The 14,647-nt window shown below is 37.0% G+C and overlaps 2 protein-coding genes across 3 annotated transcripts in view; both read left to right on the forward strand.

Annotated features, from left to right (window-relative positions):
- The first annotated feature begins 3,080 nt into the window (after positions 1-3,080).
- Positions 3,081-14,647, forward strand: part of LOC133996598 (uncharacterized) — a 28,261-nt gene continuing 16,694 nt past the window's right edge. Inside the window, exons 1-8 of one of the 2 annotated variants that reach the window (XM_062436216.1) lie at positions 3,081-3,238; positions 3,352-3,373; positions 12,225-12,252; positions 12,338-12,416; positions 13,004-13,150; positions 13,300-13,505; positions 14,237-14,337; positions 14,456-14,574. In XM_062436216.1, the coding sequence (XP_062292200.1) occupies positions 3,364-3,373; positions 12,225-12,252; positions 12,338-12,416; positions 13,004-13,150; positions 13,300-13,505; positions 14,237-14,337; positions 14,456-14,574 (690 nt within the window). In that variant the 5' untranslated portion in view covers positions 3,081-3,238; positions 3,352-3,363. Of the gene's footprint in view, positions 3,239-3,351; positions 3,374-12,096; positions 12,119-12,224; positions 12,253-12,337; positions 12,417-13,003; positions 13,151-13,299; positions 13,506-14,236; positions 14,338-14,455; positions 14,575-14,647 lie in introns of both variants that reach the window. The other variant, XM_062436208.1, reaches the window with a different exon arrangement.
- Positions 3,489-11,872, forward strand: LOC133995860 (uncharacterized). Its single transcript, XM_062435371.1, has 21 exons — positions 3,489-3,507; positions 3,593-3,671; positions 4,115-4,261; positions 5,206-5,411; positions 6,491-6,591; positions 6,710-6,828; positions 6,944-7,120; positions 7,208-7,239; positions 7,341-7,438; positions 7,611-7,633; positions 7,727-7,748; positions 7,847-7,874; positions 7,969-8,053; positions 8,178-8,324; positions 8,403-8,614; positions 8,748-8,851; positions 10,676-10,794; positions 10,893-11,063; positions 11,152-11,183; positions 11,672-11,769; positions 11,856-11,872. The coding sequence occupies exons 2-21, from the start codon at positions 3,624-3,626 to the stop codon at positions 11,870-11,872; spliced, it is 1,986 nt and encodes a 661-aa protein (XP_062291355.1). The 5' UTR covers positions 3,489-3,507; positions 3,593-3,623.

Here is a 14,647-nt window from a genome sequence, read left to right on the forward strand (position 1 = left end):
GCCCATGATTAATAGGCAACAGTTACTATGTCAGCTGTAAGATAAATAAAGCAAAAATATGCAAAAGTGGGTTTGTTATGGAGTGCTTCTGCCCCCTAGTGACAAAAAACTAAAATGCAGCTTTAAGAAATCAGCCACAGGTCGGCTAATATTTTTCTGTGTTATAACATCTGTTGTGTATGTTTGTGTCTCATTTCTCTGCAGCTATTTGAATCATGGTATGAAAAATGAAAATGAAACAGATATCGAGGACGTCTGTAGCATCACCCTTGACAAGTCACCTTGCGGGGTAGGATTTGTTTTAGATTTTTTAATTTTTTAAATATATATATATATATATATATATGAAGTTTGAATGTTTGAAGTATATTTAAACTTACATGAATATCCATCTCCTTTTATCTTCTTGCGCCTCTTTAAACCCCTTCACCCATCTTTATTTTCTTGCTACCAGTTGACTGATACAGTGGAAAATGTGGCCCATATTTTGCACTGTGCTGCTCGTACCAACCTGTCAATGTCCGACACAACGGCCATGATACTAATTGAAGAGCTGATGATGCGTCTGAACTCGCTGATCAAAGAGCTGTCCACAGCGGTGAGTATTGACCATTCAATAAACCCATCTATCTATCTATCTATCTATCTATCTATCTATCTATCTATCTATCTATCTATCTATCTATCTATCTATCTATCTATCTATCTATCTATCTATCTATCTATCTATCTATCTATCTATCTATCTATCTATCTATCTATCTATCTATCTATCTATCTATCTATCTATCTATCTATCTATCTATCTATCTATCTATCTATCTATCTATCTATCTATCTATTTATCTATCTATTTATCTATCGATCTAATAATTTATATTGTTAGGACTAATTTTACTATGCTTCCTACAATGAGTGCATCTCCATTTTTTTCCCCTCCTGCAGAACTTCAAGGAGGTGGCGGCCGAGTTTCAGGAGATCTTTGGAAAGCCAGACTCTCCGTCTCTGACTCAGAGCCACCTGGACGACCCAGACTTCATCAAGCTCTGGTTTAAGGTGAAGCTGATGCCCCTCCTGCCTGATGTTCCCATTGAGCTCCTCTCCTGCCTCAGCACCAAGAACTTCTCCTGCCCCGTCTACCAAACCATGTGAGTTCACTGTTTTCAGGTTTTCTTTTTTATTTTACATACAAACATTATGGTGTAGTTACAATAATTTTCTTTTTCTTTTTTTGTTCTTGTACATGTGCAGTGTTAGAGAACTTAGTGAACACATGAGATTCATGCATGCTGACCCGAAGCACAGTCATAACATCTACAATCACTTCATCTTTTCCTTCCTGCTGCATCACAACACATCTGGTGAGTAAACTGACAGCGGACATAGCAAATGTATGGAGGTAAAAAGATAATCACAAATATGAAATTATTTTACAGGCAGTGGTAAAAGAAGTATTCATATCCTTTACCTGAGAAATTACAAGAAAAAGTCCTGCATGAATAATCCTACTAAAAGTATATGACATCATTAGATTATTGTTACTGAAGCATCAGTGTTAGAGCAGCATGTTACTGTTGTAGCTGCTGGAGGTGGAGCTAGTTTACACTACTTTATATACAGTTAACTACTTTACACTACTTTATATACAGTTAGCTAGTTTACACTACTTTATATACAGTTAACTACTTTACACTACTTTATATACAGTCAATTACTTTACACTACTTTATATACAGTTAGATAGTTTAGTCCAGTGGTACTCAACCTAGGGGTCAGGGCCCCTTCAAAGGATCACCCGATAAATCTGAAGGGTTGTGAGATGATTCATTTGGAGAGGAAAGAAGAAAAAAAATATTTCTGATACGCATATCTTTTGCAGTTTTTTGACTTTTTCAAAATGTTTTAATTTTTTGTACATGTGTTTCAGACCCTCAGTGTCTCTCAACAACCAATCATAGCGCAGAATGGCTGAAGAGGAACTTTGGTTTGTTCTCAACATTCGCCCCCATCACAGACTTCTACAGGCTCAACAGAAACTTCTCTGCAGTAAGTCAGAAAAACCCAAACATGCTTCATATAAAACTAAATTAACCGAAGTCTCGACTTAAAATATTGATATTATTAATAAGAATTAAAATAATTTCTTCTCTTTTCTCTCCTCTCCAGATGGAGGCTCTTCCCGTACTGTCACCGAAGCAGATAGCAGAGCTGCTGCTGTTGCCTCTTCCGACTCCTTCAGATGTTGTTATCAACCAAGTGTTTGACTTCCTGATGGAGTCCCCTGGAGACGGGAAGCTTGTGGAGGTCCTGCACTTCCTGGCAAAGCTTGCTGAAGAGGTAACTGCTTTTACTATGATGACTTAATAATGTAATGTTTATCAATTTTGTATCTGTCCTGGATGACCAATTGTAAAATATTTGACTTCTTAGGTCACTCCACCCTGCCATGTCTACAGACAAATGTGAGTACTTTCAGATGTTTTTATAACTTACTGTTCACCAAATTTTGTGATATTTTGAATCGTCAAACACAATCACAAGTAATGTTAGAAATACAGTCCGATAGGGTTAATTTTCAGGAACATTATTTGAGAAACTTTATGTATAAAATAAATAGACAGGGATATTTTCACATTGATGCAAACCTAAATAAAATTCAATGTTAAATGTCTTTGGGCTTCCAAAGATGTGAATGACAGAAGATGTTCAGAAAGTAGTGCATAAAACAAATATAATCAGATTTAATTAATTACGAAACAACCCTGTCCTTCTCTATTTGTTTGTTAGAAGCAGGACAGTTTCAGTTTTCTTTAGGATATTTGATACAAAATTCAGCAGATTTTGTACATTTTAAGTAGTACAGTATAAATGGTCAGATCTGTAGTTTCATGGGAGTTTTGTTTATTTGTTTTGTCAGTTTTGAGCGACTGTACAGAGCCGTATCATCTGTGCCTGCAGACATGGAACCAGTCATCTGGGCTGGCATAGACAACCTGATCAATGTTGCACCAGAAGGTTCGTCTCTCTCTCTCTTTTTCTCTCATACTCACACATACCCACAAAATTTATGCTATTACCTCTTGTGTACAAAACTCAACATTTGGTGTAGGAGCAAATATAATATAATTTAATAAGATTTTTTTTGTTATCATGTGCACACTGTGGTTGACTGAATGTTTTCTAATTTTTTGCCCCAATTGTTTCCATTCAAACAGAGTGTCTACCAGAAAACGTCACGGTGAGATTTCTTTATCTCAGCTTATTTATATATTCAGATTGAATGTATTCAACTGTATTTTGTAGCTCTGTTTCATTATTTTTCATTAAATTTATTAAACCTTTCATTTCCAGTGCCCAGTAACCATGTTCAATGGTAAGAGCTTTTCATGCTTGTCTCATTTCTTTTACTCATTACATGATTATAAATGCTTTTAGAGGTATTATTATTTAACATTTTTTTATTCTGTGCTATTTGACAGCAACTAACATCTGCAGAGGAATCAACAGGTATCTCATTCATTATGAACTGAAGTCACAATAGTCCATGTTGCTCAAGTTGCAGCACTAACATGTGTTTAACATGTATTCACAGCTCTGATTTACACGCTCACTTGAACACATCGATGCACGTTCCCTGTCACTTTACCTTGGAGGAATATGCTTGTGCACAGGTGACTGCCTAAACTTTGTCAATTTTTACTGTATTTATACATTTTAATTCATGTTTAAACCATTTGTTGCTTAATTGATTAGTTAATCGACAAACCTGCAACTATATTTATAATTGATTATCCAAATGGAATAATTGGAAATAATATCCCCCAGTTCCAGCTTCCTCCTTTGAGGGAATTTGCTGTTTTCTTGGTCTTATGTGATAGGAAAATATGACACTTCTTCAGATGTTTTATAGACCAAACAAGTCAATTTATGGAGAAAATAATCCGAAAATTAATTGATCAGGAAAATAATCATTAGTCGCAGCTCTAAATTATCTTGAGTCAAAGTCAGATTGGAAATAGAAAACAACAAACTGTTTAGTTTTTATTCTGGAAATAGCTTCTATACAACCTGATGTCTGTTTGAGTAACTAACATGTGACCTGTCTCCCATCCAGCTGGACAACTTCAGCGCCCATCAGCTGGTGTCTCTCCTGAAGTGTAATCTGCCCGGAAACAGCAGCCACTCCAAAATGTTGTGGAAGATGCTAATTACTAAGGTCTCGTCTGTCTTGGATCCAGCTCTGGACATCCTGGCTAACATGGTCAGTAGTTTCACGTACAACTACATCATATCCTCATTTATCCTCAGTAAAAAAGTGTGAGTTTTAAAAAGTAAAGTAAATGAAGGAGGAGAGCTCCAATTGATATATTCAATCAAATCTTATTGATTGATTGATTGATGATACTTTATCGTCAGACAGGTCTGAACATTTTCTTTCGTCCATCAGCAGTTCCATTGCGAACAAAAAACATGCAACACTAATACACAAAAACAGTGACAACAGACAAATTAGTGACAAATCAGCAGACAAAAACAGTGACACATCAAACTCTACAAACAATATACATAGCACATTAGTGTCCCTTCACCTGGTCCTTGATCTTGACTTAGATTCAGTGTTTAGCGTAAGGATCGATGGATGTACAAAGGAATCCTTAAGCCTGATCTTATTGAATGAGGGTACTATGAATCTATAGTTTGATGGTAACAGTTGAAATTCTTTGTTTAAAACATGGTTATGATGGTTAGAGATGATATTGTTAGCCAACCTTAGCATGTTGTTGTGATAGGCTGTTTCATAGAGTTTCTGGAAGGGTTGGCACACAATCTTTGAGCAGATGTTTAATTGCTGTAACAGTTTGGCTTTTCTTAAGGTTGTAGACAGACTCTTGAACCATATAATGTTGCAGTATTGTAAGATGCTCATTATGACTGAGGTGAAGAAAAGGAGAAGAATTTTGTCTGCTTGCCCCGAAGGATCTGAGGCAGCGAAGAAAGTATATCCTCTGCTTTGTTCTTTTGCAGACATAATCTATATGATATTTCCAGTTTAACAGGTTATCTATCCATACTCCCAAATATTAATGTCAGTGTGAATTAGACAAGGAGTTCTGTGGGAGTCGGGTGGTGACCCAAACACAATTTCCTCTGTTTTCTGTTTGTTGATCCTCAGTTGTGATGATATTGGGTTGATCTCTCCTACAGTCCATGCCTCCTCCATCAGCGTCACAGATTTTGGATGTGATCGGAGAAATCAGGGTGTTGATGCTGACCGATGAGCAGCTGAGGAACAGCAGCGTCGTCGCAAAGTGGTTCTCCGGCCGCCTGAGAGGGTTCCTGCCGTCTGCGTCGGGACGGTTCCTGCACTGTCTGAGCCGCAGGAACATCAGCTGTCAGTCCTACCAGCAAATGTATGTGATCATCTACAAATATACAGTTCTACTTTTATAACATCATGCATATATATCATGTTTTAATGTCTGTATGTCCATCTGATATTTTAAAAGCTCAGTTTCCTTGACACATGTTCACACTTACTGTTTTCATGGTGGTCTGTTGGACAATCAATCGTTCTTTTGGTCCAACATTTGGGTACATTAATTTGAATATTGAATGGATTGCCATTTGTACTTGGTACAAACATTGATGCCTTCCAGTGGGTTAATCCTAATGACCCGATGAATGATCCTAATTACTTTTAATCCACTGACTTCAATTTAGTGCCACCAGCAGGTCAAAATTTCTCCTAAACAACACTTTTATAGGTTTTCTGTCATTTAAATTTGATGCTAATACAACATGCAAACTTTATCCAAGTTTACAGGCTTACATGATGCTAAATGTTAACACAGGCTAGTGTTAGCATAAATTCTTAAAAGTAAACTGAACACAAATGCAGATAACAGCAAAGGTGGACAGGTTTATCTTAGGCTGGCAGATGTTTAGCAAATCAATCTGAAACTGAGTTTAAATCTTAAATCTTAAGCCAGTTTACGACTTTTGAGCGTTCACATCATCAAACAACTCAAGATGGTTGTTTGATTACAGAGTTGGTCGAGTGATGGTTAAAAACACTGCACAGACAACATAACACCATATCCATTAAATGTGTGTTATTTGTGTGTAATATAACTCCAATATGACCGACATGAACCTCCAGTATGGAGTCAACAACAGGTGTGCTTACAAAAATCCATTTAATGATGTTTTCTGTGTCTAAAAAGCTTTTATTTTTTCAGGAGACTTCTAACAAGATAATCAACTTACATATAAATAAGTATTAAATGACATAATAAAATGATTGTAACCACAGCTCCCAGCTTCTCTGTAGGGATCTAAGAACAGCAAAGTTGTATCTCACATTTTTCATAGACTACAAAGAAGTTCAGCCACAAATGGAGCAACTTACTTTAGACTATTAGATAACCCTGAGAGATATGAAAATATGACTAATTATTGTCGTTAATTGTGGCTTTGACTTAATTTTCAGACTGCAGGTATTCAGCCATCAGTTTGACAACATGACCTTACATCAGCAGCACGTGGTCTTCAAGAGCTTCGTCCTGCGTTTCTTGTCTCATCCACTCTCAGGTACTAATGATGATGACTATTTAAAACTATATTTTTTAGTTTTCACATCTGTATGATTAGAAAGTTAAAAGGGTGTTAGCATTCACTGATTTCTCTCCATCTCCTCAACATGGTCCAGGTCCAGGCTGTGTGTCAGGATCCAACAGCAGTGCAGAGTGGCTGAAGAAGAATTTGGGTCCATTTTCAGTGTTTTTGCCCCTCAAAGAGCTTCTGCTTCTCAACCCACAATTCAACCCTGTAAGATTTAACTTTCCCAAATAACAAGGAATCTAACAAATTGGTCAATGTCTTTTTTACATTGTTATTCCCAAATAACAGCCACATTTGCTTTCCCTTTCTTCCTTATTTTTAGCTGGAGGTCCTCCAGTTGCTGTCTCCAAAGCAGAGTGCAGAGCTGCTGGTGTTGACTCTTAAAACTCTTCCAGAGAAAGAAGACATCATTAATCTGCTGTTTGATTCCCTGACTCAGCCGTCCCAGGAGAAGAAACTTCCTGAGTTCCTGTCGAGCCTCGTCATGTTCCTTCCGAGGGTAAAAAGATGTTCCCTCTTCAATCATGATTTACTTCATCGTTAACTGCTGTTTCAAAGTAATCATTGTTCTTTTCTGCATTTACAGGGAAATCTTTCCTGTTCAGCATACAAAACACTGTGAGTTCATGTCTAAATATATTCAGTTTCTTGGAGGTTACATACATATTTATATATATGACTTCACTGTGATGTTAACACCACATGTTGCTGTGTTACAGGTTTGCCAGACTGGACTTGGCCATGACTACAGTTTCTCCTGATATAGCATCATCCATCACCTACAACAAGATTGACTTATCCAAGCACATACCTCCTGGTGAGAGACACCATCATCAAAATAAATGCAAACATACAGAGAGTATATGAGAATAAGCTTTGATGTAGAAAACCTTTTGCCACAAGGCACTTAAAGTCAAAGTGAAATGAAAGTTTGAGTCTTTAAAAATATTCTATGAAGTAATTTGTATTTATTTGTGCTTTCGTTACAGGTTGCATCATATACAATGGAGAGGTAACTATGTTTTTTTGTCTTTTAGTCTGTTATTATTAGTATTGGTCTTATGACAGCAGACTAATAACTATATTAATTTCTTTCTCCCCAAAGTGCAAAGTCACCATGATTAATGGTAAGTCTTCTTATTATCTACACTAATCCATTTATAAAATAATGTAACATTATAATCTGACTAATCACAATTAATTCATTTATTGCTGTTTTTCACAGAAACCGACATTTGCATTGGAGTCAACAGGTGAGATTTGTAAAGCAAAATTAAAACCACATAATTTTGAGTTAAACAAAAACCTGTTTTGCTATGAGATTAACATTTGTGATCACATTTATAGCACAATGCTGCAGCGCCACCTTGACAGCGGGAAGATGAATGGAAATTTCTGTCACTTTGGTGTTGAGGAATTCGCCTGTGCTGAGGTAAAACACAGAAACATCTTGGATCAACTTGCCATCTTAAAACTACCACTCTATATGTGACCTTCACTATATGTTATGATCTTCCTCCATCACTTACATGATGTCATTCTTCTCTTCATTACAGCTGTCAGCTTTAAAAGCAGAGGATCTGGCAGCGATTTTAAAATGTAATCGCACCTTCGACTCCAGTGGCTCCAGACCCGTCTGGAAGCTTGTCCTCTCTAAAGCCTCTCATGTGCTGGATGAATCTCTCGATCTTCTATCCAACATGGTATGAATCACAAATACTCCTCACTTTCTTTTCTCCTGATCAGAACAAGACACCAGATGTTTTTTATTTATTTTGTAGACACTGGACCCCAGAAATCCTGCACTGTCGATGATTTTGGACTCAATACGAGAAATCCGACTGGACACCTTCAACATGGCTCACTTCAACGATCCTGCCTTCATCCAGCTGTGGTTCATTCACAGACTTCGCCCGTTCCTGCATGCTGTTTCCCCTGACTTTCTGTCATGTCTCACCACGAGAGGTTTGAGCTGCAGAACCTACCAACACATGTAAGCAGCTCATACATCCATCTTCAACCAGACTGCTTTGATTTCAGAGCAGATCTGAATCTCATTTTGTTACGTTGAAATATCATCACACACTGCATTAATCAGATGACCCTTCAACTCATTTTTAACCCAGTGTGCAGATTTTGAGCCATCTTAAGCCGCACATGACGGCCCCCATGCAGATGACTGTCTACACACACTTCATGAAGGTTTTCCTGACCAGGAACAACACAGCTGGTACGTTCTTGCATTGTTATCTTAAAGATGTTGGTGGTTGAAGTTACAATGGTTTTGTTTCATTTGTATTGTGCAAGTATCAAAGAACAAGTCTGTAGTCTCACTAGCACACACCAGAAAATAAAACTGCAGGATGGATGAAAAAAATGTAGAAATAACTATTTTTAGGTTCTTCCCACTACAGAGGTAAAAAAATGTAAATTTGGCCAAACACATGTTCACTACAACTCAGCCTCATCTGTGCTAATGATGCATTCAAGACATATTTGCAGAGTGTGAAAATGTAGAAAATAAACCAAATCAGAAATACTCTTGAATTATATATATATATGATTATCCACATTGCTTATATACAGCATAGACTGTATATAAAATGGACGTAACATCCGTGACGTCACCCATTAGTTTGTGGACTGTTGCTTTGAAGCGAATAGTTTCGGATCTGGGCAGCGCCATCTTGAAAATTTCTGGTGCATGCCGGGTAAAAAAAAACATGGATTCTACTTATATGGGCATCAGGAGGAGCAAGAGACGCCCTCCTGAACCTGTGAACCAATCAACCTTTCAATCACGACGTAGCCACGCCCTTAGGCATACCCAGCTTTATCGTCAAATATAAAATCAGGGAGGCCAACATTTTACAAATGAACATCATACTGCATTGAAGAAGGCTTTAAACTAGCGATTGAGACCATAAACACATTTTGAAACCGTTTACTGAGGTTATAAATCAAGTGAGAAGTTGGTGAATTCTCCATTGACTTGTATAGAGACGGAAGTCCTTTTGACACCAAAACGGTCGCCCCCTGGTGGCCGTTTGATAGAATGCAGTTTTAAGTTATTTCCGCGTTGGCATCATTTCAGAGGACCGGAACTCCCCGCCAGATATACAGTTAGCTAGTGTAGTCCAATGGTTCTCAACCTAGGGGTCATGCCCCTTCAAAGGGTCACCAGATAAATGTGAAGCGCCATGAGTTGATTAATTTGGAGAGGAAAGAAGAAAAAAACTGGTTTTGGATACACATATCTACGGAAGAGGATTAGGGCCACTGTGGTGAAAAAAAGTGAGTTCTCTTTTTTCTCAGAATTCTGAATTTTTCAGAATTCTGACTTTTTTAGAATTCTGACTTATTCAGAATTCTGACTTTAATCTCAGAATTCTGACTTTGTTGTCAGAATTCTGACTTTGTTCTTTTTTCTCAGAATTCTGACTTTTTTTCTCAGAATTCAGATTTTTTTTTTGAATTCTGAGAAAAAAGTCAGAATCCTGAGAAAAAAGTCAGAACTCACTTTTTTTCCCACAGTGTCCCTAATCCTCTTCTGTACATATCTTTTGCAGTTTTGGGACTTTTTCTCTAATCTTTGATGATCATTTGAACATTTATTGAAATGCAACTATGTGAGAAGTTTAGAGGGAAAAATCACTATTTGGTGGAGCTGTTAACAACTCATAGACATCCGAAATGTGAGCCGACTACACACTGCTTTTTGTAAGACGTCAAAAGACAAAAAGGTTGTAAACCACTGGTTTCATCTTTAACAATGTGATGTATTTTGAATGCTTGTTATATTATATATTGTGTCAAATATTCATCCGAAAAGTAACTAAAGCTGTCAAATCAATGTAGTGGAGTAGAAAGTACATAGTGGGAGCTTAATGGAAATAGCATCAAATGGAAATACTCAAGTAAAGTATAAGTACCTCAGAATTGTTCTTAATGAATACATGTGCTTAGTGACTTTCTATCACTTTCAAAACTACATGCTCTCTCTGTATCATAAGGAAACTATAATGTTCATACGTTTTTTGTACATGTGTTTCAGACCCTCAGTGTCTCTCAACAACCAATCATAGCGCAGAATGGCTGAAGAGGAACTTTGGTTTGTTCTCAACATTTGCCCCCATCACAGACTTCTACAGGCTCAACAGAAACTTCTCTGCAGTAAGTCAGAAAAACTAAATTAACCGAAGTCTTGACTTAAAATATTGATATTATTAATAAGAATTAAAATAATTTCTTCTCTTTTCTCTCCTCTCCAGCTGGAAGCTCTTCCCGTACTGTCACCGAAGCAGATAGCAGAGCTGCTGCTGTTGCCTCTTCCGACTCCTTCAGATGTTGTTATCAACCAAGTGTTTGACTTCCTGATGGAGTCCCCTGGAGACGGGAAGCTTGTGGAGGTCCTGCACTTCCTGGCAAAGCTTGCTGAAGAGGTAACTGCTTTTACTATGATAACTTAATAATGTTTACCAATTTTGTATCTGTCCTGGATGACCAATTGTAAAATACTTGATTTCTTAGGTCACTCCACCCTGCCATGTCTACAGACAAATGTGAGTACTTCAGATGTTTTTATAACTTACTGTTCGCCAAATTTTGTGATATTTTGAATCGTCAAACACAATCACAATTAATTACTGCATTGCATTGCAATACTTGCCAAAAAATGTTAGAAATACAGTCCAATAGGGTTAATTTTCAGGAACATTATTTGAGAAACTTTATGTATAAAATAAATAGACAGGGATGTTTTCACATTGATGCAAACCTAAATAAAATTCAATGCTAAATGTCTTTGGGCTTCCAAAGATGTGAATGACAGAAGATGTTTAGAAAGTAGTGCATAAAACAAATATAATCAGATTTAATTAATTAACGTAACAACCCTGTCCTTCTCTATTTGTTTGTTAGAAGCAGGACAGTTTCAGTTTTCATTAGGATATTTGATACCAAATTCAGCAGATTTTGTAAATTTTAAGTAGTACAGTATAAACGGTCAGATCTGTAGTTTCATGGGAGTTTTGTTTATTTGTTTTGTCAGTTTTGAGCGACTGTACAGAGCCGTACCATCTGTGCCTGCGGACATGGAACCAGTCATCTGGGCTGGCATAGACAACCTGATCAATGTTGCACCAGAAGGTTTGTCTCTTTTTCTCTCATACTCACACATACCCACAAAATATATGCTGATACCTCTTGTGTACAAAACTCAAAATTTGGCATAGGAGCTAAGATCATTTAATTTAATAAGATTTTTTTGTTATCATGTGCACACTGTGGTTGACTGAATGTTTTCTCTTTTTTCCCCCTCATTGTTTCCATTCGAACAGAGTGTCTGCCAGAAAACGTCACGGTGAGATTTCTTTATCTCAGCTTATTTATATATTCACATTGAATGTATTCAACTGTATTTTGTAGCTCTGTTTCATTATTTTTCATTAAATTTATTAAACCTTTCATTTCCAGTGCCCAGTAACCATGTTCAATGGTAAGAGCTTTTCATGCTTGTCTCATTTCTTTTACTCATTACATGATTATAAATGCTTTTAGAGGTATTATTACTTAACATTTTTTAATTCTGTGCTATTTGACAGGTACTAACATCTGCAGAGGAATCAACAGGTATCTCATTCATTATGAACTGAAGTCACAATAGTCCATGTTGCTCAAGTTGCAGCACTAACATGTGTTACACATGTATTCACAGCTCTGATTTACACGCTCACTTGAACACATCGATGCACGTTCCCTGTCACTTTACCTTGGAGGAATATGCTTGTGCACAGGTGACTGTCTAAACTTTGTCAATTTTTACTGTATTTATACATTTTAAATCATGTTTAAACCATTTGTTTCTCGCCCTTCTAATTGTCCTCATCATTATCCTACATTGTAAAAAAAAAAAAAAGTTGTTTTGAATTATATTTGGTGAAGCCATTTAAAAAAAACATGGTCAATCACATTTTTAACTAATTAACCTAGAACTCCAATGATTTGTTGCTTAATTGATAAAAATAACCTAGGACTATATTAATAATCAAATTTCAAATCGAATCATTGGAAATAAGAGCAAATATCCCCCAGTTCCAGCTTCCTCATTTGAGGGAATTTGCTGTTTTCTTGGTCTTATGTGATAGGAAAATATGACACTTTTTCAGATGTTTTATAGACCAAACAAGTCAATTTATGGAGAAAATAATCCGATAATTAATCGATAAGGTAAATAATCATTAGTCGCAGCTCTAAACTATTTTGAGTCAAAGTCAGATTGGAAATCCAAAAACAAAAACTGTTTAGGTTTTATTCTGGAAATAGCTTCTATACAACCTGACGTCTGTTTGAGTAACTAACATGTGACCTGTCTCACATCCAGCTGGACAACTTCAGCGCCCATCAGCTGGTGTCTCTCCTGAAGTGTAATCTGCCCGGAAACAGCAGCCACTCTAAAATGTTGTGGAAGATGCTGCTCACTAAGGTCTCGTCTGTCTTGGATCCAGCTCTGGACATCCTGGCTAACATGGTCAGTAGTTTCATGTACAACTACATCATATCCTCATTTATCTTCAAGTAAAAACGGGTGAATCAGTTTTAAAAGTAAAGTAAATGAAGGAGGAGAGCTCCAATTGATATTAATCAATCAATCTTATATTGGGTTGATCTCTCCTGCAGTCCATGCCTCCTCCATCAGCGTCACAGATTTTGGATGTGATCGGAGAGATCAGGGTGTCGATGCTGACCGATGAGCAGCTGAGGAACAGCAGCGTTGTCGCAAAGTGGTTCTCCGGCCGCCTGAGAGGGTTCCTGCCATCTGCGTCGGGAAGTTTCCTGCACTGTCTGAGCCGCAGGAACATCAGCTGTCAGTCATACCAGCAAATGTATGTGATCATCTACAGACTTACAGCTCTACTTTTATAACATCATGCATATATCTCATGTTTGTCCATCTGATATTTTAAAAGCTCTGTTGGACAATCAATTGTTCTTTTGGTCCAACATAGGGGTACATTTAATTGAATATTGGATAGATTGCCATTTAACTTGGTACAAACATTGATGCCTCCCAGTGGGTTAATCCTAATTACCTAATCAATGATCTTAATGACTTTTAATCCACTGACTTCAATTTAGTGCCACCAGCAGGTCAAAATCTCTCCTAAACAACACGTTCACATCATCAAACAACTCAAGACGTTTGTTTGATTACAGAGTTGGTCGAGTGATGGTTAAAAACACTGCACAGACAACATAACACCATATCCATTAAATTTGTGTTTAATCAGCATAAATGAGCCATAATCTCATAATTTATTAAAATACGACCGACATGAGGCATGAACTTTCAGTATGGGGTCGACAGCAGGTGTGTTTTCAAAAGTTAATTTTATGATGTTTCCTGTGTCTTTTCAGGAGACTTCTAACAAGATAATTAACTTACATATATAAATAAGTTAAAAATTACATAAAATAAAATGATTGTAACCACAGCTCCCAGCTTCTCTGTAGGGATCTAAGAACAGCAAAGTTTTATCTCAAATTTTTCATCGTCTCCAAAGAAGTTTAATTAATTAATTGTTGTCGTTAATTGTGGCTTTGACTTCATTTTCAGACTGCAGGTATTCAGCCATCAGTTTGACAACATGACCTTACATCAGCAGCACGTCGTCTTCAAGAGCTTCGTCCTGCGTTTCTTGTCTCATCCACTCTCAGGTACTCATGATAATGACTATTTAAAAATATATTTTTTAGTTTTCACATTTGTATGATTAGAAAGTAAAAAGCGTGTTAGCGTTCATTGATTTCTCTCCATCTCCTCAACATGGTCCAGGTCCAGGCTGTGTGTCGGGATCCAACAGCAGTGCAGAGTGGCTGAAGAAGAATTTGGGTCCATTTTCAGTGTTTTTGCCCCTCAAAGAGCTTCTGCTTCTCAACCCACAATTCAACCCTGTAAGATTTAACTTCTTCAAATAACAAGGGATCTTACAAATTGGTCAATGTCTTTTTATTTTTTTACATTGTT

The sequence above is a fragment of the Scomber scombrus genome, chromosome 2, assembly GCF_963691925.1.
Source record: "Scomber scombrus chromosome 2, fScoSco1.1, whole genome shotgun sequence".
NCBI classification, from domain to species: domain Eukaryota; kingdom Metazoa; phylum Chordata; class Actinopteri; order Scombriformes; family Scombridae; genus Scomber; species Scomber scombrus.